This window comes from Bos javanicus, chromosome 12 (genome assembly GCF_032452875.1).
Source record: "Bos javanicus breed banteng chromosome 12, ARS-OSU_banteng_1.0, whole genome shotgun sequence".
Lineage (NCBI taxonomy): Eukaryota > Metazoa > Chordata > Mammalia > Artiodactyla > Bovidae > Bos > Bos javanicus.
In genome coordinates, this window is record NC_083879.1 from 79,448,702 (window position 1) to 79,474,349 (window position 25,648).

The 25,648-nt window shown below is 43.4% G+C and overlaps 2 protein-coding genes across 4 annotated transcripts in view; both read left to right on the forward strand.

The window, feature by feature from the left end:
* LOC133258584 (basic immunoglobulin-like variable motif-containing protein) overlaps positions 1-25,648 on the forward strand; it is a 68,893-nt gene that overhangs the window by 20,950 nt on the left and 22,295 nt on the right. For 2 of the 3 annotated variants that reach the window (XM_061435336.1, XM_061435335.1), the window contains 4 exons: positions 11,501-11,633; positions 12,252-12,338; positions 13,285-13,381; positions 14,847-16,783. In XM_061435336.1, coding sequence (XP_061291320.1) covers positions 11,501-11,633; positions 12,252-12,338; positions 13,285-13,381; positions 14,847-15,140 — 611 coding nt within the window. In that variant the 3' untranslated portion in view covers positions 15,141-16,783. Of the gene's footprint in view, positions 1-11,500; positions 11,634-12,251; positions 12,339-13,284; positions 13,382-14,846; positions 16,784-25,648 lie in introns of those variants that run through there. The other variant, XM_061435337.1, reaches the window with a different exon arrangement.
* On the forward strand, positions 8,570-11,043 carry LOC133258585 (serine/threonine-protein kinase 24-like). The gene has a single exon (XM_061435338.1). It carries the CDS (start codon positions 8,928-8,930, stop codon positions 9,996-9,998), a length of 1,071 nt encoding a protein of 356 aa, XP_061291322.1. The 5' UTR covers positions 8,570-8,927; the 3' UTR covers positions 9,999-11,043.

The following is a 25,648-nucleotide window of genomic DNA, read 5'->3' on the forward strand; positions in this document are numbered from 1 at the left end:
ATTTATCTCTGGGCTTTTTGTTTTGTTCCACTGATCTATATTTCTGTCTCTGTGCCAGTACCATACTGTCTTGATGACTGTGGCTTTGTAGTAGAGCCTGAAGTCAGGCAGATTGATTCCTCCAGTTCCATTCTTCTTTCTCAAGATAGCTTTGGCTATTCGAGGTTTTTTGTATTTCCATATGAATTGTGAAATTATTTGTTCTAGCTCTGTGAAGAATACCATTGGTAGCTTGATAGGGATTGCATTGAATCTATAAATTGCTTTGGGTAGTATACTCATTTTCATTTCTTGACATCAGAGACAGCTGGGCACCCGTTGAGGAGTTTACACCCAACAAGAAACAGGATAAACAGCCAGTCTTTGTCCCTTACCTCAAGGGCATAATCATGGCCAGGACAAAGAAAGGAAAAAACTCTGTCTGATAAGGGAGACACTACCCAGGCTTCAGCAATATGTGAACCATGAACTTCCTGGTGTTCAAGCTGGTTTTAGAAAAGGTAGAGGAACCAGAGATCAAATTGCCAACATCTGCTGGATCATGGAAAAAGCAAGAGAATTCCAGAAAAACATCTATTTCTGCTTTATTGACTATGCCAAAGCCTTTGACTGTGTGGATCACAATAAACTGTAGAAAATTCTGAAAGAGATGGGAATACCAGACCACCTGATCTGTCTTTTGAGAAATCTATATGCAGGTCAGGAAGCAACAGTTAGAACTGGACATGGAACAACAGACTGGTTCCAAATAGGAAAAGGAGTATGTCAAGGCTGTATATTGTCACCCTGCTTATTTAACTTCTATGCAGAGTACATCATGAGAAACGCTGGGCTGGAAGAAACACAAGCTGGAATCAAGATTGCCGGGAGAAATATCAATAACCTCACGTATGCAGATGACACCACCCTTATGGCAGAAAGTGAAGAGGAACTAAAAAGCCTCTTGATGAAAGTGAAAGTGGAGAGTGAAAAAGTTGGCTTAAAGCTCAACATTCAGAAAACGAAGATCATGGCATCCAGTCACACCACTTCATGGGAAATAGATGGGGAAACAGTGGAAACAGTGTCAGACTTTATTTTTTGGGCTCCAAAATCACTGCAGATTGTGATTGCAGCCATGAAATCTTGGAAGGAAAGTTATGACCAAGCTAGATAGCATATTCAAAAGCAGAAACATTACTTTGCCAACAAAGATCCGTCTAGTCAAGGCTATGGTTTTTCCTGTGGTCATGTATGGATGTGAGAGTTGGACTGTGAAGAAGGCTGAGCGCCAAAGAATTGATGCTTTTGAACTGTGGTGTTGGAGAAGACTCTTGAGAGTCCCTTGGACTGCAAGGAGATCCAACCAGTCCATCTGAAGGAGATCAGCCTGGGATTTCTTTGGAAGGAATGATGCTAAAGCTGAAACTCCAGTACTTTGGCCACCTCATGTGAAGAGTTGACTCATTGGAAAAGACTCTGATGCTGGGAGGGATTGGGGGCAGGAGGAGAAGGGGACGACAGAGGATGAGATGGCTGGATGGCATCACTGACTCGATGGACGTGAGTCTGAGTGAACTCCGGGAGTTGGTGATGGACAGGGAGGCCTGGCATGCTGCGATTCATGGGGTCGCAAAGAGTTGGACACGACTGAGCGACTGAACTGAACTGAACCCATGTGCAGAAAGCTCCTTGGAGTCAAAAGTCAGAAGATAATTCTAGGCCATAATGAGTTGTGCTCCTCCCAGAAGCCTTCTCTTCAAGATCTATCTTGGCTAAGGTGTGTGTGCACATCCCAGGGGATGGTCCTAAAACATATTAACCAGGGGGAGACAAAGCAAGGTGATTGGCCTGAAGTAAGGTCTAGATCTGGAAAACTGCTTCTTTCTAAAGGATTTAAACTTCCCAAAGGCACCACTGTCTCTCTGAGTTCGCCCATGTGCCTTTCCGCATGTACTTTTCCTTTCAATGAACTTTTTACTTTACTCTTTATCTTCTGCCTGGTCGCCTGAATTTGTTCCTGACGAGGCAGGCAAGGCTAGGAACCTTAACCCTAACTGCTGGCTCCTGTTACCCAGTGGTTAGAGCCCCTGCTTCCAGCTAGCACTCGCTGCTGCTTGCTGCAAGCTGCCGCTTACTGCTGCGTGCATCCGAAATCAAACTGAAGTCTGCTCAAGCAGAGGCTTTGTCAGCAGAGAGAGTACCTGGTTTACCAAGCTCAAGGACTGAACACAGAGTAACGGTAAATAAACAGGGTCTATTTCTGTTGCCTTTTCGCAGGCGTATCCAGCTGCTTGTGAGGCAGGCAGACTTGGAGTCCGCATAGTGATTTCTGCACATACTGGTTCTGTGATCTGAACAAGGTGCTTAAACTCTCACTCACTGAGCCAGTGTAGACTGTTATCTTACTGAGCCAGTGTGGACCTTGTCTCCATATTTTCACCCCACAGGGTCACTGTGAAGATAAAAGGAGACGTATTTGTAATATACTTAGCCCCTTGCCTGACAGAGTAAGGACTCAATCAATGTTAATTTTATTCTTACTGACTGAGCTCTGTGCAGTGGCAGGGGGCCTTTCTCCATGGAGCCTCCCTGGTCAGGCTCAGACGGTAAAGCATCTGCCTGCCATGCGGGCAACCCAGGTTTGATCCCTGGATCAGGAAGATGCCCTGGAAGAGGACATGGCAACCCACTCCAGTGTTCTTGCCTAGAAAATTCCGTGGACAGAGGAGCCTGGTAGGCTGCAGTCCATGGGGTCACAAAAAAGTCGGACACAACTGAGCAACTTCGCTCTCCTTTCCTTACTCCATGGAAAGGGGAGCCTTAAATGTTAATAATTATTTAATAATGTTAATAATTTTTCCTGTTTCCATGGTGGCTATCAACATAGCCTCTCTAAGTAATTGATCAGGCAATGAAAAACTAAGTGAGGACAGACTTTGCAACACACATCTGTGTTTTTCCTTTGAGGGATAGGCTCTTCTCTCCATCCCTCCTCTTTTTTTTTTTTTTTTTGATGGGAGGAGAGGAATTGTTGCTATAATTTCTTTAAATAAATTTCAATACTGTATTTTCCCAGTTTTGTTCTTGTTTTTACTTTCCCTATTACAAAACTTGAATTATCACTGTCTCTTTTTCTACATGTGTTTTCCTGAAGGATAACTGATCAACTTCCCCCTTGATCTTCCTCTTCAAAGCTCAGTGGTCCTTAGCAAGCCCTGCCTTATATCTGACACTTGGATTTCTCTTAATTTCTGTAATGCTGATCATTTTTGTCTGTTGTTTGGCATTTAGGACGTGCAGCCTCATATGATGTTGCATCTTTTTAATGTGTCTGCCCAGCTCCTTGGTCATAGGGACTTCCCTCACTAACCCTTTGATTCTATGTATGATGCCCTCTGACCTTACCCATGTGACCCTTGGGACTTCTGATTGTATTCCGAGTGGAGAGTGTTAACCTGTGTCGAGCAGAAGTCGTTCCTGTTCCATCTCATTGTAGAAGACAGAGTTGCAGAGATAGGCTTTTCTCGTTTGTCTCTGGAATATTCAGTAGTGAAAACCGTGGCCAGTTGTTAGTGTGCATTAAAAAAAAATACTTTGAAATGTATCTTTTGTTTGTTTAGATTTTTTTTGTGGGGTGCCCTGTGGCACAGCATGTGGGATTCCAGTTCCCCAGAGATTGAGCCCACACTCCCTGCAGCGCCAGCTCGGAGTCCTAACCACTGGACCACCAGAGAAGTCCCATGCTTAGATTATTTTTAAGGGCCTGTTTTCTTCAACAGGCCTTACATTTTCCTGGTGACTACACTTCTTAGATTTTGGAACTCCCTCTTCTCTGGCTGATTTGCTCATTTCCTATGGGCCTTCAGGAAATGTGAACTGAGCTTGTGCACGCTCAGTCATGTCCAACTCTTTGCAACCTCATGGACTGTGGCCCACCAGGTTTCACTGTCCGTGGGATTTCTCAGGCAAGAATACTGGAGTGGGTTGCCATTTCCTTCTCCAGGGGAGCTTCCAGACCTGGGTATTGAACCTGTGTCTCTTGAATTGGAAGGCAGATTCTTTCCTACTGAACCACGTGGGAAGCCCTCACTCGTGGAATAAAAGCAAAATCCAGGGATTTTAACAAAAATTAACAGATTTGACTGTGAATATGAGTTGAAGCATTTTTTAAGAGCTGTACTTAGTAATGACTCACAAAATTTTGTGCCATAAGTTGTCAACATTAATGTCAAACTATTGGTTCACTTATTATTATTCACTTCCTATTATTGTTACTTATTAGAGTAAAACGTCAAACTGTTGGTTCCCTTAGTTATCAGCTTTTGTGCCAGGAACATCTGGATTCATTTGTTTTTAACAGCTCGCTTGAAAATTACACTAATATTCCTGTATTTCGTTTTTATTCTTCTAATAGATACCTTTGCCCTATCCCGACATAACTACCAGTTAACTGTAGTGTCTTAGTGCATCTTGAGTGGACTGTGCATTTATATTCTGTTTTCCTCATCCTCTGGTTTTCTCCAGTTCTTATTAGACACAAGATCAAATAAATCTTTTCCGTGTGTGGCACTAATATATCCTTTCCTACTTTGGGGTCTCTGTGTAACTTGCTGAAAGCGTCAAGTCCTTTGCACCATCCCAGGCGAGAGCAGATTGGTCTTTTGATGCTGTCCTGCATGTACCAGTTGAATTTAGAAGATTCGAGGGTCTAAGAACCTTGCAGGATGATACTGTGTTGCTAGATTACAAAATCCAGTTCTTGTCTTTGAAGGTATAAAAATACATTTTGATAAGTTCTTTTAGAGTTCTCTGGAGTTCTGTTCTTATAGAATACTCTGACTCAGCAGGCTCACAGAATATCAGAATGCCAATATATTAACTGAGAGTGAGAAATACAGGATCAGAGGCACCAGCATTTCCTCGACGGCTGCTCAGGACGCGCACTGCTCCTCGCGGGGCAGCGGGCCGGCACGTTCTGGTAGTTTTGCTCTGCTTTCTCTACACCATCCGCATCACGGCTCTGCATTTGGCAGTGGCTGCTGTGTCGCTGAAGTTTCAGATTCTTGATATCCTCTTGACTCCACATCCTGATGTGGTTTAGACCCCACATCAGTCTGAATTTAGTTTCCATCTGTAATGCATTCGTTTGTCTTCTGCTAGGTAGCATCACTGTCTAGGATGACTGCCTTAATGTACTAAGTGGTGTGTTTTATTTCAGAAGGTGATCTTTTTCTGACCTTACACTGAATTTCTGGGGGTGTCCTACAAGAGGCCTATGTGCCTTCCATTCTGGACCAGACGATGTGCTCTTCCCTGACTATCTCCCTCCCATGCAGTAGTGTGGTTTTCTCCACATGCTCCTTCCTCTGCGTTGTCAGAATCCTGCCACTTGATTTTGTTCTGTCCTGAATGCCACCCCCTTCTTGATTCCTTAAACCCAAGGTACTCTTTCTCCTTTGAATTACACCCCCTTTTTTTTTTGCATTTTTTCCACCCTATATCCAAGTCACCTCTTTTATCTTCTCTACGAGGGCAACTTGAGGTACTATGCATTCCTTGCCTTTTGTTTCCTTATGGTTCCTGATATATTGGGTTGGCCGAACAATTCAGGTTTTCCTGTTACAGAAAACGTCATGATACAGCTTACAGAAAGGCCTGAATGAACTTTTTGGCTAACCCAGTAGTTGGTAGCTGTTCATTAATTTGCTTCCTGAATTGAGTGCAGTAAGAATTTCCTGTTAACCTTAGACCAGTGGCTCTCAAGATGTGACCCCTGGATGAATATCAGCATTGTCTGGTAATGTGTTAGACATGCAAATTGTCGGTCCCCACTCCAGACCTACTGGGTCAGTCACCGAGGGGTTAGGTATCAGCAATCTGTTATTTAACAAGCCCTTCCTGCTCAGGTTTGAGAACTACTGCTGTGGCCTTTCTGGACTTCCCAGGTGGTGCTGGTGGTAAAGCTTGCCAGTGCAGGAGGTGTAAGAGACATGGGTTTGATCCCTGGGTCAGGAAGATCCCTGGAGGAGGGCATGGCAACCCACTCCAGTATTTTTGCCTGGAGAATCCCATGGACAGAGGAGCCTGGCGGGCCGCAGTCCATGGGACCACAGAGAATCAGACACAAGTGAATGACTAAGCACAGCGCAAATAGTAACCATGGGCTTCCCTGGTGGTGCTAGTGGTGAAGCATCTGTCAATGCAGGAGAGGTGGATTTGGCCCCTGGGTCAAGAAGATTTCCTGGAGAAAGAAATGGCAACCCACTCCAGTATTCTTGCTTGGGCAATCACGTGGACAGAGGAGCCTGGCGGGCTACAGTCAATGGGGTCACAAAGAGTTGGACACAAATGAGGTGACTTAGCACGCACACACTGTTACCTTTCTAAAGAGGTGCTATCCCGCTTCTTTATCAGGAGTGTGGTCTTCCATTGATAGGAAGCTCAGTGATTTTTCATTCTGTGCTCAGCTGAGTCCTGGGAATTCTATGGTGGTGCTTCAGGGCTGGTGAGGGGAGAGGGGTGAGCCCGTAGATTCCCTACCTCCTTTTGGGCCACAGTAACAGCTTTGATCCTTTTTATGAACTGGCCAGACATGTAAACTTTCCTTGCAGAAGGTGTTCCATGTCAAAATAAATCTGAAAATTACTGATCTGAATTAGAGGTCAGCAAACAACAGCCCATGAGCATGCAGCAAACAACAGCCCACTTTATTTTATAAATAAAGTTTTATTGGCACATAGACATATCCATTTGCTTACACACAGCCCACGGCTGTTTCTGTCTGTGGCTGCTTTCAGCTACAGCGCCAGAGTTGAGTAGTAGCAAGGGTAATGCCCTGATCCAGGACTTCCCTGGTAGCTCAGATGGTAAAGAATCTGCTTGTCATGCCAGAGACCTGGGATTGATCCCTGGGTCAGGAAGATGCCCTGGAGAAGGAAATGGCAACCCACTCCATTATTCTTGCCTGGAAAATCCCATGGGCAGAGGAGCCTGGGGGGCTATAGTCCATGGAGTTGCAAAGAGTCGGACAAGACTTAGTGACTGAACAACAACAATCTAAGTCCATCAGAACGTTGTCATGTACTTTGAAATAATAACAAAAGATATACCTGAGTAGCATGATCATTACTTCATAGAAGAAAACCCACCTCGTGTCCTCTAGAAAACTAGGACATAGTCTAAGAGTATTTGTAGCAGGTGAAATAGTATGAATATTAATGATGGCAAACTTTCACTTCTATCTCATTTGCCCCTGAATATATTCCAGACATTAATGTGACTCCTATTCATAATCCCAATAAGGAAATCAGCTGTTTTGGATTATATTTGACTTAAGGAGGGAAGTGTGAAATAAAGATTTCCATTAAAAAGTTACAATAAAGTTCTTTCACAGGAAGTTTTAGTTATCTGGGGTAACTTTTTATATGGCATTTTCACAATCTGACAAAGATTTCAAGAGTTCTTCCTAAGCCAGTTATATGTGTAAGAATCTTTAGTATTTACTGTGTTTATGAAGAGTCCAAATCTATTTACATTTGCTTACTATTCTGGAATATATCTACAACCAAGTTCAGCTATGGAAATGAAATACTGATCATCTTCTTAATTTTAGTTCTTAGAATTCATTTAGAACTGTCCTTGGGTGTCGGTTTTTAGTTTGTCTGAGGAACTCAGCCCAAAACAGCAGAAAGACTTATTTATCATTATGAAATAGAGATTGTGGTAGAAAAGATTGCCTTGCATGCAGGAATGCACATAATGAAGTAAAAATCTATGGTGAATCTATGAGTAAAAATCTCCTAGCTGAAACCTTGGAGAAAGAGCTTGAGACAGAAATGTTATGGTCTCCATGGAACTCATAAATTGTGTGTATCTCTGGGGGTTGGGGGTGGGCTTCCACCTTCTTGGCTCTGTTACAGCCATGGACCAGCTGTTCTTGGGCTTCAGCTATTTCAGTGGCCAGAAAGTCCATCAGAAAAGCCATAACTTGGAAATTTTCGTCTACTTCAACAATTTTTAGGATTTCCTGTCTTAATGGGCTATTTGTTCATAAATAATTTAGCTTCTTCCAGGAGATGCAAGTTAATGAAACTTCAGTTAATGGCTTTAAGTATTGAGTGGTGGTTAAAAACTGGTTTCTTATGTAATACTTTTGAAATTACTTTGTAACTAATACAGGCAGCCACTGGAAAGAAACAAGGAGAAGCAGTCATAAGGGGATGCAGTGGTTCACCAGCCAGTTTCTATAAAGATGTTCTTACCACTTGGCTTGTGAAAACCGTTCCTCTAATTTGGGTGATTTTTGTAGAAAGGATTGTAATGTGTATTAATGGGAGAAAGTTTTCATCTTTGGAAATTGTTTGGAGTTTGTATTTGTCCATATACTTCAGTGGTTTCCAAATTGGGATGTTTGCATATGACAGCTTTACAGAGTGATCTCTGTGGTCTGGGAAGAATGAATTAGAATATCTACATTTTAATCTAATTAAAAATTCCTATTTTTGTTTATCTTTTAAATTAGTAGTCAATATACATAGTTTATAAACAAACATGCTTACTTAGAAATTTCTAGGGGCTCGGCCGGCGGTGCGCGCCCCACTCCGGCTCCAGGCGCCAGCGCGCGGGCCCAGGCCGCCCGGTTCCAGCCCAGCAGCAGCGGCGGTAGCAGCAGCAGCAGCGGCGGCCGCTCGCGGGGAGGCCCCGCGCTCCTCGCAGCCCCTCCCCGGCGCGGTGCATGGAGACGAGGCCCGCCGTCCGCCCCTGAGCCCGCCGCCCGGCCCAGAACCCACAGAGGGCTAGGGTGGCCTCGGGCTCCGGCCGGCCGGCCCCCCATCCCCCGCCCCCGGCCGCCCGAGGAGGGCTGCGCGCGGCCCGCGGGCCTCGTCGCCCGCGCGGATCGCCGCGGCCCGGCCGTCCCGTCCCAGGAAGTGGCCGTCCTGACCGCCATGGCTCACTCCCCGGTGCAGTCGGGCCTGCCCGGCATGCAGGACACTAAATTGTGGATAATAATGGAAAATCTTGGCGGGGGCTCTGCACTGGACCTCTTAGAACCTGGCCCTTTAGATGAAACCCAGATTGCTACTATATTAAGAGAAATACTGAAAGGACTTGATTATTTGCATTCGGAGAAGAAAATTCACAGAGATATTAAAGCTGCCAACGTCCTGCTCTCTGAACACGGGGAGGTGAAGCTGGCGGACTTTGGAGTGGCGGGCCAGCTGACAGACACCCAGATAAAGAGAAACACCTTCGTGGGCACCCCTTTCTGGATGGCGCCTGAAGTCATCAAGCAGTCAGCCTACGACTCAAAGGCGGACATCTGGTCCCTGGGCATCACGGCCATCGAGCTTGCCAAGGGGGAGCCGCCGCATTCCGAGCTGCATCCCATGAAGGTCCTGTTCCTTATCCCAAAGAACAACCCCCCGACGCTGGAAGGGAACTACAGCAAACCCCTCAAGGAGTTCGTGGAGGCCTGTTTGAACAAGGAGCCGAGCTTTAGACCCACCGCTAAGGAGTTACTGAAGCACAAGTTCATAATCCGCAACGCAAAGAAAACATCCTACTTGACCGAGCTCATCGACAGGTACAAGAGGTGGAAGGCCGAGCAGAGCCACGAAGACTCCAGCTCGGAAGACTCCGACACGGAGACGGACGCAGACGGCCAGGCTTCCGGAGGCAGCGACTCGGGGGACTGGATCTTCACGATCCGGGAGAAGGATCCAAAGAGTCTGGAGAACGGAGCTCTCCAGCCGTCGGATCTGGAAAGAAACAAGATGAAAGACATCCCAAAGAGGCCTTTCTCCCAGTGTTTATCTACAATTATTTCTCCGCTCTTTGCAGAGCTGAAGGAGAAGAGCCAGGCGTGCGGAGGAAACCTGGGCTCCATCGAGGAGCTGCGCGGGGCCATCTACCTGGCGGAGGAGGCCTGCCCCGGCATCTCTGACACCATGGTGGCCCAGCTGGTGCAGCGGCTGCAGAGATATTCTCTAAGTGGTGGAGGAACTTCATCCCATTGAAATCCCTTTGGCATTTAGGGTTTTGTTTTTCCTTTTATTTTTTTCCTTCTTCACCCGCTTCCTTTTCAAAACTCAACGAGAGCCTTTGCTGACTTCGCTGAAGAGGCGCACCATCGGGGGGCCGTTCCCGCCGCAGGGTCGCCTGTCCAGGGCCCCACAGCCCTTCCCTGCTGGCCTGGGGCTTGATGGACTCCGGATGGGGTGGGGGAAGGCCAGCTCCTCCAAGCGATTATTTTATTATTCTCGTTTTTAATTTTAACCATAGTGCACATATCAAGGAAAGTGTCTTTGAAAACAAAAATAAACCCTGAAATGTATATCTGGGATTATGATAAGGCGACTGAAGAAATGAAACCTCAGGTATCCTGCTTTACGTTGATAAGCACCTCCCCCGCCCCGCCCACCCCCACCCCAGGAGATGGAGAAATCGCTCTGGTGGATCAGTGTACAGACTTGTAAATAGCGTCATTTTTACGGAAAACCCTCTCGGCGTGCATAGGAATCACTGTGCACACATCGGCCAAGTGCTTCTGTAGATACCGTCAGTGGAGTAAATATTTGACAGGCCATAACTTGAGTCTATTGCCTTGCCTTTATCACATGTAAATTTTGAATTATGTGACCAGTGATTTGGGTTTTATTTTGTATCTGCAGGGTTTGCCATTAATAATAATTAAATGCCCCTCTTCGGGAACACTCCCTCTGTTTGTACCTCAGCAAATGCAGATTTTTTTTCCTCCTGCGTGCCCTACGACCCCTTCGGTACACTTAGAAGTTGATTTTCCTGTTTTCATCGATGGTACTATTTCTTAGTGTTTTAAATGGAAACATATCGCGCCTCATGAAGCTTTAAATTATTTCAAGTTTGTCCCCGATGAAGCGTCCTTGTCTCACTTTGGCTGGAGCCGCGCCCGGCCCGTGTCCCGCGCCCGCCGGCCCGTCCTCCCAGTAGGGTTTTCTGTTGCACCTTGTAGTGAAACCTGCATATCATCTTTCGAAACCTCAACGTGTCTGAATGCTTTCACGAATAAATTTTGTAACAGGATTTTTGCACAAAAAAAGAAAAAAGAAATTTCTAGTAACAGATGTATACAATCAGAGAAGTTGAGACCCTTGCTATATATACCAAGTATTAACTTTTATAGACAAGCATATGTGTTATTTGAAGGTTTTGGTAATCAAGGACATATTTCAGTTATTTAGTTTGCTATTCAGTTTATCTGAATTTCAGTCTAAAGGGTAAGATTGAAATCCATTAATTTTTTAAAAAAATCTATCAATAGTTATTCATTTTTTCCCCAGCAATGTCCATTTGTCCCAAGTAATGTCTTTTCTGCCTTTGAGTCCTTAACTGTTTGTATAATTACTTGTGTGTGTGTGTGTGTATATATATATATATAATTGTATATATAATATACAACATATGTATTGTATAATTGTTTGTATGAAGCATAGACAGTGTTTTATGGTCCCTCAGTTGGTTTGTTTTTGCTTTTTTGTAGCATCTGGGGCCTTGTCGAAGTTAACTCATGGATTGAAAGATGAATCGTTAGCTTATATCTATCATTGCCAAAATCATTATTTTTGTCCAATTGGCTTTGAAGCAACCCCTGTCAAGGCGAATAAAGCATATAGGTAAGCATTTTTATATTTTATGTGCATACTTCACCAGGAAAATATATTGTTGAAAGCATTTATGAAATATTTGGTTCATTAGACATCGGAAGACTTGATGATTTGCTTTCCTTACATCAAGTAAGACTATCCTTTTAAACATTGTAGCTTAATCTTTTGCAGAATTGTGTTTGGTTTATTAGGCTTTTCTCGGGATCCCCTGGTGGCTCCGTGGTAAAGTATCTGCCTGAAATGCAGGAGAGGCAGGTTCCATCCCTGGGTTGGGAAGATCCCCTGGAGAAGGAAGGGGCAACCCACTCTAGTATTCTTGCCTGGAGAATACCATGGACAGAGGAATCTGGTGGGGTACAGTCCATGGGGTCTCAAAAGAGTCAGACACGACTTAGCAAGTAAACAACAATATTTTGTAACAAGGGATCAAGCCCTACCTAATTTATGCTTCCTCTTTAATGGCCTCTGGAGTTTTGTTCAAACCTTAACTCCAGTTCTATTCTAGTACTAATGAATGCTATTTCTGCATAAACTTCAGTGTATGTTTTATCAGTATATAATTAAAGTAATATTTTCAAGGGAGTGAATGACTTTATGAAGCTTACTGTGAATGTATTTTATATCTAGCAGGGGTCCCCTCACACCACAGGAAGTAGAATATTGGATCTTAATTGGAGAATCAAGTAGAAAACATCCTGCTATTCACTGTAAAAAGTATGTTAACCCTTCCCTCTCCACTTTTTTCTCAATTTCTGCTAAAAAGCCTGTTGGAATTTTAATTAGAATAGAATCCATAGAATCCATAGTTTAATTTGGGGAGCATTACATCTGAATAATGTAGAGTTTTCTCTTTATAAACATAGACTGTATCTCCGCTTAATTAGAGCTTTAATTTCTCTTGGCAATGGTATTTCTCAGCATAGAATTATATATATATTTTGTTAAAAATTTTTCCTATATTTTTTGATGCTATTGTAAATTGATTTAGTTGAAGTAATAGTTGAGTTACAATGTTGTGTGAGTTTTAGGTGTACAGTAAAGTGATTCAGTTATATATATACACATATATATTTTTAAATTATTTCCCATTATAGGTTATTACAATATTGAATATTGTTCCTATAAACTGATTTTTAAAACATTTTATCTCCCAATTATTTTCTGGTAGTGTACAAAAATACAATGGATTTTTCTATATAGGCCTTAAATCTTACACCTTTATCAAATTCAGTTGTTAGTTCTAGTAACAGATTTGCAATACAAAGCAATTTGTAATTGTTTTGGATTTTCTATACCATCAATCATGTTGTTTATGGATAAAGGCATACTAACTTAGAAAACTTTTGAAAATGTACTTGACTCCAATTAAAAAGAAAATATGGAATGTTTCCACACTAGCCTGCAGGATTTCACTTAACAGGTTGATATATATTTTTATTTCATGTGGAGAGTAACCATTTTTAACCTTGGCATTAGTTGGATAAAGAGAACTGTCATTTAAAAGAGGATTTATGAAAACCTAATAGATGAAGTAATCCTCTGATGGAAGAATTATTGCCATGGAACTGTTGTAGCAAATTGCTCATGTGAAAAGTTCCATTACTTTTTAAAAGTATTTTAAACCTAAAGAAAATTGTGCTTTATTCTTCCTTAACAATAGATGGGCAGATATTGTTACTGATCTAAACACTCAAAATCCAGAATATCTAGATATCCGGCACTTAGAGAGGGGGCTGCAGTACCGAAAGACAAAGAAGGTAAGAATCCCACGGTGTGTGAAAGTATTTCTCAACTGGCCGAAATGCAGTCATTTTCGTCAGCACTCTAGGTTGTAAATAACAGAAACCCAGTTCAGACCATTTTAGACAGAAAAGTGAAAACCAAGGACACGTGTCTTTAAAAGGAAATTTACAGTAGCTAGGACGGGGTAGCAATCTAGATGTCCATTGACAGATGAGTGGATAAAGAAGTTACGGTGCATATACACAATGGAATATTACTCAGCTATAAAAAGAAACGCATTTGAGTCAGTTCTAATGAAGTAGATGAACCTAGAGCCTCTTATACAGAATAAAGTATGTCAGAAAGAGAAAAGACAAATATTGTATACTAACACATATATGTGGAGTATAGAAAGATAGTACTGATTCCACGTGCAAGGTCGCAAACACAGACATAAAGAAAAGACTTTTGGACGCAGTGGAGGAAGGAGAGGGTGGGATGAGTTGAGAGAATAGCACTGAAACACACACACTACCATATGTAAAATAGATAGCTCGTGGGAATTTGCTGTATGATGCAGGGAACCCAAAGCCTGTGCTGCGTGACAACCTAGAGGGGTGGCACGTGGGTGGGAGGAGGGAGGGACGTTCAGAAGGGAGGGGACCAATGTATACCTGTGGCTGATTCATGATGATGTATGGCAGAAACCACTGCAATATTGTAAAGTAATTATCTTCTAATTTAAAATTTAAAAAAGGCAAGAAGTCCAGCCAGGTGCCAGGCAGAAATGTTATCAGGGGCAGGGAGCTAGTCTATCTCGTTCTCAGCTGTCTTTCTGTTTGCTTCCTGAAGATCATCGTCTTTCAACTTAGGTCTCCCTTTCAGAAGAACAGTCTAGACTGAGACAGGCCTGCCTCCAGCCCAGTTCTGTAGTGGTGGCCCAGCTGGAGTCAGGTGCTGACTCCCGGGGCATTAACTGTGGCCTTGGGGCAGAGCCGTCTTTACCAACAAGGCCGCTGTGGGTGGTTCTCAGGGAATGGTATGTTCTGTGGGTTGAGGAGACAGCCCGTTGCTATAATCCCACTAACATGTGAAGAACACATAGCGGGGAGAGGAAGAGGAATGATCTTGGTGTTTGGATTAGGCAATGTGGGAGCACCGAGCGTGAGTGAGAGGTAGAGAGGCAAATGGGGGCGGGGAAGGGGTCTTGGCTCCTGTGGACATTGTTATATTTTTGTAAAGGCAGCTGGTCAGGAAAGATGCTGGGTAGTGTGATCTGATGATGTCGGAAAGGATAAATACTATTTAGATGCAGATGACGGCGGGGAAAAAATCCCATGGACAGAGGAGCCTGGTTGGCTACAGTCTATGGAGTTGCAAAGACAGCACAACTGAGCATGCGTGCATGAAGGAGGGAAAGTAAGAGAATTCATTGGAACCCACATAGTATAACTAGTTTCCTCTTATTTTCTGAACCCAACATTTTTTTTTTCTTCTTAGGTTGGAGGAAACTTGCATTGCATCATAGCATTCCAGAGACTTAGCTGGCAAAGATTCGGCCTTTGGAACTTTCCGTTTGGAACTATTAGACAGGAATCACAGCCTCCAATGCATGCCCATGGAATTGCCAAATCTGAGAGTGAGGACAATATCTCCAAGAAGCAGCACGGGCGCCTGGGCCGGTCTTTTAGTACTGGTTTCCATCAGGACTCAACATGGAAAAAGATGTCCAGTATCCACGAGAGAAGGAACAGTGGCTACCATGGTTACAGTGATTACGAGGGGAATGACTGACCATGCTGGGTCCCTACGCTGGGGGTCACACACACAGCTGGTCGATGCAGGACTGCGTTAAGGCAGTACGAGATTTTAAGTCTATGTTAAATAGGAACAGATCTTGTGGGGCAAAACATAACCTTGTAGTTCCTCCAGTAAATAAGCTTGTATATGAATAGGATGGGTGATTTCAGACATATAAACAGATAAGCACAGATTTTTTTTTTTGTCCTTTTAAAATTAAGAGTATATAAACATTCTGGACAGTTTTGCAAAGTCCAATAAAATTACATATAAACAAATCAGACACAATTTCATTCAATAACATCATGATTTGAAATACTTAAGCATGAAGGGACTTCTCATGACTTGACCCCCAGATATTTGTTGCAGTTTTATTCCTAAGCTCAAAATTTAAGATACTCACTCTCTGCCCTTTAAAGAAAATTGGGGCTGTTGACTTCTAGTTTTTCTCTTGGGTTAAAGCTCATTTCAAATAACTTAGTGAGTCTAGAAATTCCTTTTTACTTGTAGCAGTATCTTGCCTGCCTCGTATTTTTCCTGATTAACTTTCTCAGGATTCTCAATAAAGAGGCAAAAGAGAAAAGACTCCAGGCACTGATCTTTTCTGCTGGTGCAGATGGATGACTTCCTGCATCAACTCAGGTGTTCTGGACTTTCTTGGTATGTTGTTGTTACATACTGACAAGAACTTTAGGTCTTGAAAGACTTCTATAAGTCTACAATAAACCTTGGTTTAGGGATAGAGTAAACGAACAAGTGGGTTTCCCTGATGGCCCAGTGGTAAAGAACCCGCCTGCCAATGCAAGAGTCATGGGTTTGATCCCTGGGTTGGGAAGATCCCCTGGAGATGGAAATGGCAACCCACTCCAGTATTCTTGCCTGGGAAATCCCATGGACAGAGGAGCCTGGCGGGCTACAGTCCATGGGGTCGAGAAGAGTCGGACATGACTTAGCAACTAAAACAACAAAATAACAAGTGACACCTGAAGTTTCTACACCCAAAGTAACCTTTGAGGTGAGATGTGATATGTGACTGGTCCCCCCATATGGAGTCATGTGTTGATAAAAAAAAGCATTAAGATGTGTTAGGACTGCCCATCACTCAGAGGGCAACTATCCATATTCCAGGCTCTGAGCTCTTTCCTTTTGTAAAACCATATAGACTGTTAGCTATTTGAAGAGAGTGTGTAATTGTTCAGAACGTGTGGATTTCATGTATTTGAGCTCCTGTCCAGTTGCTGTCAGTTTTTCTTCTTCTGCCAACCTGTGACTCATGAACAACTAGGATCTCTTGTCCTTTCATTCCAGGGGCTGTTCCAGGACTCCAGTCAGTAACTTGATTATTACAAGGTGCTGAATATGTTGGTAACCATATTGCAATACACCTCAAGGAAAGGGTTCAGATTTTTATTTTGAAAATATTTTCATTTCCTTCTCTTTTGAATTTTATATCCATGTATCCACTCAGATACTCCTAGCCTACAGATGGGGATATTATGAAATGGGCATTTTTCTGAAGAGAATATTTTGCTTGAAAGGTCAAGGACTGAAAGAGATTTGTAGGTCATTGATTTTGTTACTTCATACTGGAACTTTTAAGAAGTTTTCATCAATAAAGTTTTGTTTTCTACTTTTAATCATGTGAATGTTTTGAACTTTTAAGGATGGAGTGGCCTTATAATTTGAAGTATATGACAGAGGTACATGACAGAATTTGTCAATTCTGCCTGAGTAGTATAAGAAACATCTGACTTTTATAATTAGTGAGACTATAGGTATATGTCTGTAATTTTAGATTTTTGTAAGACTTTATAACAGGAAATAGAAAATGTAATTCTTTAGCTTGAACCAAATGAAAACTGTGATTTCTGGAGGTCAAATCTTGATTTCATATAGCTCAGCCAAATATTTCAGAGAAGAGGTTGGTAAAGAATGGAAATAAATGCAACATAAAACAGAGAACACAGTAACATCTAGGAAAAGAGGATGCATTTATATATATTGCTTATTGGCCATAATCAACTTTTATAAAACACTTAATATACATGATCACTTAATAACTTGGTTTACAAGTTTGGCAGTTATGAGGAGCACACTGAGGTTTATAGGGACTGCTTTTCCAGAATCTGTAAGCCAGTGACTGCACATTGCTCTTTGAAGATTAGTAACATTCCTGTCGTAACTTCTTGGTCAGTTTTTCTTAGGGGTCTCCATAGAAGCAATGAAAGTTCATATTACTGGCTCACTACTAACTGGCTGTTATCATCTTGGGCAAGTTAAGATTGTTTTTCTTGTGCATAATTCCTCATTGGCTAAAATGGGGATAATAGTACTTATCTCACAAACTGTTTTGAAGAATAAGTGAGTTAATACGTGTCAAGTGTTTCACACAGTGCTTTCTAGAGAGCAATTGCTATTTAAATGCTTGTTATTATTATTAGCCTATATAATGTGTATTCTCCTGGCAGAATCTTGATAGAGAGCCCTTCGCTGCTGCTGTTGCTAAGTCACTTCAGTCATTTCTGACTCTTTGTGACCCTATGGACTGTAGCCCACCAGGCTCCTCTGTCCTTGGGATTCTCCAGGCAAGAATACTGGAGTGGGTTGCTGTGCCTGCCTCCAGGGGATCTTCCCGACCCAGGACTGAACCCGCATCTCTCATGTCTTCTGCATTGGCAGCAGGTTCTTCACCACTAGTGCTGCCTGGGAAGCCCTTTAAACAGCAACCAAAGGAACCAACTCCTTATTAATCAAATGAACACTCCTCAGTTGATGTTCCTTCAAAAATACATTTTGTATCCAAGAAATGTTGCTCTGGTTTTACAAGCACTTACAGTACTCAAATGCTCACATTGACTACTTGTTTTTACAAACTTCAGAAGGCAATGGCACCCCACTTGAGTACTCTTGCCTGGAAAATCCTGTGGATGGAGCAGCCTGGTAGGCTGCAGTCCATGGGGTCGCTACGAGTCGGACACGACTGAGCGACTTGATTTTCCTTTCACTTTTCCAGTATTGTTGCCTGGGAAATCCCATGGACAGAGGAGCCTGGTGGGCTACAGTCCATGGGGTTACAGGGTCTGAGGTGACTGAGCAACTGAGTACACAGGTCAAGGAAACCTGGCTACTGGGAACCATCTGTTTGGGCAAAAAAATAGTTTCACTAAAAACTTATTTTCCAATCATTTCTTTTCACTGATTTTAATCTAATTTCAATAGTCCAAATCTGAACCAGTATGTACGAAAAGGCTACCATTCATTGACCACTAGTGGTTAAGTACTTCACAAACATTACCTATGATCCTTGCTTGAAACAGTTTGCAAGACTGCTTCTATGCCCGCCTATTACAGATGAAGAAAGATGTTTTGAACAAACCTGACCTGAGCAATGCTAAACACCATAAGTGGTTTGGTGGCGGTTTGAATCTAGCCTGAGGGTCCAATCTACCACCTTTCCAGGAGCTACTTTGGCAATGAATTTCTTGTTATTTCTGACCTACAAGCCTCTTAAATGCTGAAGAAAAATGTACTTCAAGGGCTAAAATTTTAAACCATATTACTATCTGGTTACTACAAATTTTCAGATAACTACCTACTTATTAATGAAAAAACATCAACCAAATCTTCCACCTACTTCTGTTTTGACTATGCCAAGGCCTTTGATTATGTGGATCACAACAAACTGTGGAAAGTTCTTAAAGAGATAAGAATACCAGACCACTTGACCTGCCTCCTGAGAAATATGTATGTAGGTGAAGAAGCAACAGTTATACCTGGACATGGAACAACAGACTGGTTCCAAATCAGGAAAGGAGTATGTCAAGGCTATATATTGTCACCCTGCTTATTTAACTTATATGCAGAGTACATCATGAGAAATGCCAGACTGGATGAAGCACAAGCTGGAATCAAGATTTCCATAAGTATCAATAACCTCAGATATGCAGATGACACAACACGCCTGGCAGAAAGCAGAGAACTAAAGAGCCTCTTGATGAAAGTGAAAGAGGAGAGTGAAAAAGTTGGCTTAAAGCTCAACATTCAGAAAACGAAGATCATGGTATCTGGTCCCATCACTTCATGGGAAATAGATGGGGAAACAATGGAAACAGTGAGACTTTATTTTTTGAGGCTCCAAAATCACTGCAGCTGGTGACTGCAGCCATGAAATTTAAAAGTTGATTGCTCCTTAGAAGAAAAATTATGACCAACCTAGACAGCATATTAAAAAGCAGAGACATTACTTTGCCTATAGAGGTCCATCTAGTCAAGGGTATGGTTTTTCCAGCAGTCATGTATGGATGTGAGTTGGACTATTAGGAAAGCTGAGCGCAGAAGAATTGATGCTTTTGAACTATGGTGTTGGAGAAGACTCTTGAGAGTCCCTTGGACTGCAAGGAGATCCAACCAGTCCATCCTAAAGGAAATTAGTCCTGAATATTCTTTAGAAGGACTGATGCTGAAACGCCAATACTTTGGCCACCTAACGCGAAGAATTGACTCACTAGAAAAGACCCTGATGCTGGGAAAGATTGAAGGCGGGAAGAGAAGGGGACGACAGAGGACCAGATGGTTGGATGGCATCACCAACTCAATGGACATGAGTTGAAATGGACAGGGAAGCCTGGCGTGCTGCGGTGCATGGGGTCACAAAGAGTCGGACACGACTAAGCGACTGAAATGAATTGAAAGCTTCCACCTTTCAGTTATTGCCTCCCGCGATACACAACACTTAGCATCAAGAATTTTCACAACTGGCGGCAGACTGGGAAGAAACCGACGCTAGAAGAGCACGTACAAATCCGTAACTTCTGAAAGAAAACGCTTTGCGAATAGTTTCAACGTTTAACAGAAATAAGATGCCTCCGTGGAGGAGGTAAGGCGGCCAACAAGCCGTAGACAGAGGGGCCGAACCACTCCCTCACTTCCGGAATGCATCGGCGCAGCGGATATACGTCATCGTGGGGAGCCAGGACTTCCGCCTTGCGAGACGCATTAAATAGCATCTGGGGCGCTCCGTTTCCCGTGCGTGTACGCCTGAACTTGAGGAGATTGGCGTTTTCGTAGGAAGTTTTTCTGGCTGTTAAATCTTGCCTGCGCCGGCCCCTCACCCTGGTCGTCCGTTAAGAGTGCTAACGTTTGGGCCAGAGCGCTGGAGGAGACGAGGACTTGCCCCTCAGCGTCGCCAGTTTTCTCTGGTCCCGTTTTTCTTCCGCAAGGCCGTGTCAGTTTCTGGAAACTGCCCATTTCGACGGGGCCGGTTTTTCCTAGACAGCTGCGGGCTCTTAATTTTCCGTCTTTCCGAGTAGAAGCCGAGAGTGCTCTTCCTGGGCCCGGGGCGGCGGTGCAGCCGGGCGGGGAGGACTTGGAGTGAAAAGCCGCCCGCGACGCCGAGGACACAGCTCCCTCATGGGAGTTCAGGGGCTCTGGAAGCTGTTGGAGTGCTCCGGGCGGCAGATCAGCCCTGAGACGCTGGAGGGGAAGATCCTTGCCGTGGGTATCCTTTACGCGGCGTCGGCGCTGGGGATGCTCGGTGGACGCCAGGGTTTGTTTGTTTTAATGGAAGGATAACTGCTTTACAGAACTGTGGTGTTTTCTGTCAGACATCAACGTGAGACGCCAGGGCTTTTTGCTCTCAGTTTTCCTGGGGCGCAGAGCGGCGTTGGAGGGGCAGCCCGGGGCAGTCTCACGCCGGGGGGAGTAGCTATAGGATCGTCCTCTGGACGCTTCCTAAGTGTCTCATTTTCTCCCGCTTTGCAGTCACAGCTCCCTGGACTGGAGTCTTAGGCCCAGCGCTCTACGCCTCTCTACAGTTCTTTCATCTGGGAAGTGGAGGTGATAACAGTCTCTACACACACAGCTGGTGGGAGGAATAAAGGGAATATTTAAATGAAAGGAGTTTAGAAATAGTGTCTGGCCCTGTTAATATTGCAAATTCTGAAGGTGTTATTCTGGCTGGGAGATCAGCCTGGAGAAAACGAAGTCGACTTCCTACCAATAGTTTTGCCAGCTGTCCTGAGTCTTGCCCGTTTATATTTATGAGAGGAAGAAAAACGTGTGTGGACATGTGTTTTACATTTTCTTTTTTTAAAAGTAACTTACTTTTTTTTTTGTTACGATTTTTGGAATAGGAAATTCGTATGTTACAACACCGCAAAGATTTCAAAAGGTGTACCGTGCGTTATTTTCCTCCCAACCTCTGTGATGGACTTGTTGGTGTGCGTGTTTGGCTGGTTTTGTCTTTAGAATTAGATGTTATTTCCTAATTACGGAAACAGGTGAAAGCTGTTTCTGAAATTTTAGTGTTTTTATTCGTTAGGCATTCTTCATTATCTGTTGGAGAAGGAAATGGCAACCCACTCCAGTGTACTTGCCTGGAGAATCCCAGGGACGGGAGCCTGGTGGGCTGCCGTCTATGGGGTCACACAGAGTCGGACACGACTGAAGTGACTTAGCAGCAGCAGCAGCTTCATTATCTTTCTGTTTTTATCTTTCTTTTTTTTTTTTTCCTGAATGTTCTGTTCCAGAAGCTGGTGGTACCTTCCACCAGTTCCCTAAGTTGGGACGTATGACTAGGGGCTCCATGCTCTGTGGAGAAGACAGTGCTGCAGTAGTTGCTGTGGTAAATGCACTGTCAGAGGGGGTGGGGATTCAGCAGGAGGAGCCATTCATTGACTTCGGTTGGAGACAATTCATATGTAATGGAAGAGTGATAATTTTTTTTTTTAAGTAAAGCAAGACGATGATAATGATGATGATTATATATTTTTTGCAATGTGGGTAATTTAAAACACATCCGTAATGAATGGTGGCTTAAAAGTTTTATGCCTGATAGCTTGTGGCAAAGGTTTGTGTTTTAAGTACACGTGCTGTGGCCGCCCTCTAGTGGTTCCTTAAACCATTGCTTCCTGAAGGTTTTCTCCGTGGAACTATTAATATCTATCCATAGGAATGAAAGCGGTATTGTCAGGAACCCTTAAAACGTCAGCAGAAGTTTATATCAGTTTACATTCCAGCCCATGTGAGGAATTAATAGTTTGTAAAATGTATTCAGGTTTTTTGGTTTTATTTGTTAATGAAATTACCCTTGGCATACTAGGTTCATAATTTATTCTTGAATCCCTGAAATAAATTGTTTGGTCTTTTTACCATTTACAGCTGAGTGTCTTGTTTATTTATCCAGTATAAATGTTTGTGTCAAATAATAAAGAATTAATAATTAAACTTTTGTCTCTTATGGACCTTAGCATTTGTAAAATACACTGAACTCTATTATTAACAAAGTATTACACTCTGTGTAGGCCCCACCTGCAATGTGGGGGGCCTGGGTTTGATTCCTGGGTTGGGAAGATCCTCTGGAGGAGGGCATGGCAACCCACTCCAGTATTCTTGCCTGGAAAATCCCTGTGGACAGAGGGGCCTGGTGGTCTTCAGTCCATGGGGTGGCACAGAGTCAGACATGACTGAGTGACTAAGCACAGCGGGTTTAGTAGCCTGTGTTTCAGAAGGTTCATGTCTAGTTCCAAAGGATAACAGAGTTGAGAGCCACCGATCTGAAATTAGATTTTCTCATTCCCTGGTAGCTCAGATGGCAAAGAATCTGCCTGCAGTGCTGGAGACTCAGGTTCAATTCCTGTGTTGGGAAGATCCCCTGAAGAAGGGAATGGCTACCCACTCCAGTATTCTTGCCTGGAGAATTCTATGGACAGAGGAGCCTGGTGGGCTACAGTCCATGAGGTGGCAAAGGGTCCGACACAACTGAGTGACTTAACACTTCATAAAATTGAATGAGTTACGTAGAAACTTATTCCATCTAATACAGTGGTGTAGCAACCGGAACAAAGCATTTAGAAATCTTGACCCAGTACAATATAGAATTAAGCCAACACCAAATCGTACTTCCAGGATGGACCCTTTAGCTGACGTCTTCTGGTCCTCACCACTGCATTCTGCTTTCACTCAGGCTACTGTAACTAGCTTAAAGCAGGTTTCCTTGTAATGATAGTTCATTCCTCACTTGGCCACTGGGGTGAGCCTTCAGTGACATCCTTCCAGTGACCGCAGGTACATCTCGTCCTCTCCCTGCTCCTCTTGCACCCGCCACGTTGGCCTTGAACAGAACACATTTCTGGTCCAGGGCATTTGTGTTCGCTGTACCTCCAGCCTCACTGTCTTCTCTCATTTGCTCAGATCTGTGTTACTTCTTTGGACAGGCCTTCCCCATCTAATGTAGTCCCTGTTGACTCAGTAAAGAATCTGTTTGCAATGCAGGAGACCTGGATTTGATCCCTGGGTTGCAAAGATCCCTCTGGGGAAGGAAATGGCAACCCACTCCAGTATTCTTGCCTGGAGAATTCCATGGACAGAGGAGCCTGGTGGGCTACTGTCCATAGGGTCAAAAAGAGTAAGACATGACTGAGCAACTAACTTTCATTTTTTCCCCCACCTAAGAGCCATTGACTCTCAATCATGTTTTTGCCCATTTACTCTGCTCTTAGTTTTTTCCTTGGCACTTACCAACAACCTAATGTATTCTATAGCTATACTTGATTTTTATTGTCTGTCTTCCCTATTAGAATTGCAAGTTTCTCAGGGGTCTGGACCCTGTCTGTTTTGTTCATGGCTTTATTTTTCACTCTTCTATCCTTAGGCTTTTGGGTATGCCTAGTAGCCCACAAATATAGGAGTGAATCTAGCTTGCTGTCCACTAGTTGGTTTATGTAGTGTTTATTCAGTTAATTGTTGATGGGCCTTGTCTTTTATGGTGGTAAGTTAGGTAATGTCATTCATACAAATATTTTAACTGCTCAGCTCATCTGATTGCAGATCTTTGTTGCCTCCTCTGTATGCTGAGAGGGAGAGCCATGCCAGGCAGTGTGGTTTAGGCACATCACGGAGCTCACAGTCTGGACTGCTCCCCCACTAGATTGTAAACTCCATTAGCGCAAACGCTTTGTTTGGTCTAGTTATGTATCCCCGAGCGCATAGAAGCATTGCTGCTGTGAAGTCAGCAAGGTGTTTTTACACAAGAGTGGATCACTGGACGTCTTAATCTCGGCCCAAGGGCTCAGAGAGGGAGGACCTTTTTCAGGCTGGGGAAGGAGCGTGAAGACCTTGCAGGAAGGAAGGAGCTCAGTGACTCCAGGCTTCCAGAGAAGCCCAGTGGCTTGACACGAGCCAGGAGAAATGAGCAGAGGGCAGCTCATTGAGGGCTTCGCAGACCTGAATGAGCCTCAGATGATATCCTAAAGGCAAAGGGAAGCTTCCCAGGGGTTTTCACTATAGGTATGTTGGTGAACTCTAACGTAGACTTTCAAGATAGAAAGGGAGAACTGATGGGACCTGGCAGTGCTGGGTGAGGGGAAGGTATGGGGTGGCGCTCAGGGTTCTGGCTTGAGCGAATTGGAGACATGTCCACTGAAACGGGTGTGAGCAGCCTGGTGCGAAGACAGGGAGCTCTTTTTTTTGTTTTTTTTAATTTTTTTATGGATCTCAGGTTTTGCTTGTGTCAAGTCTGCAGTGACTGTGAAGCAGCAGGTAGAGATGTCAACTTGGTCATCCATTCTGGGGTCAGGAGAGCTCTGGGGCAGAGGTCCATGCCTGGAGTGTGGGGCTGTGGGGGCTGCAGTTGCAGGGGGCCAGAGGTAGCCTGGATGGACGCTGCAGACAGGAGGAAAGGAAAGGGCCTGAGAGCCACCACCGTGGAAGTGAGCACTCTGATGGTGGGCCAGGGGAGTGGGCAGAGATCCAGGGAACGCAGCAGAGGGCTGTGTCCTTCTCTTAGGAACAAATAGAAAGCAGTTAGTTAAAAAGCACTTTTTAGTGAAATTTAAAAATAGAAGATGACTCCAAGAAGAAAGCAATCAGTTGTGATCACAGCAGAAGATAACTACTCTTAACATTGTGTTGACCAAAAAGTTTGTTCCGGTTTTTCTGTAACATATTATGGAAAACCCTGAACCATCTTTTGTGTTAACCCAATATTTTGAGGTCTGAGCTTCGAGTATATTTAACATATTGCATATGTTACAAAATAGATTTATACTGTCCATACTTTTGTAACCTGTTTTATTTCTTCCTTTAATAATATTTTGTGACTGCTTTATGTGCTTAGCTTCTATTTTTAAGGGTCACTTGGATTGCAGCAAATCATGATATCATAATCTAATTTTAAAAAAAGACCAATTGGAAAACTTCCATTCTTCATATTTTCATTATTATAAACAAAACCACCTTATAAGTCACTCTGATTATAAGTCTGTGATGACTTCTTGAGGATAAGTGTGTGGAAGTGGAATTCTTACATAAAAGAGAATGTAGATTTTAAAGTGTTTTGCTATGAATTGCTAAATCGTTCTCCAAAAGAGTTGGTTAATTTACTAAAATTTCATATAGATCACTGGTTTCTTTTAAAGAAGTTCCTTTCAATTAGACTTTTTAAAGGAGACATGTGCCTGTGTAAGCTTTTACAGTTCAGGATGTAAACAGTGATGACAGGAGCC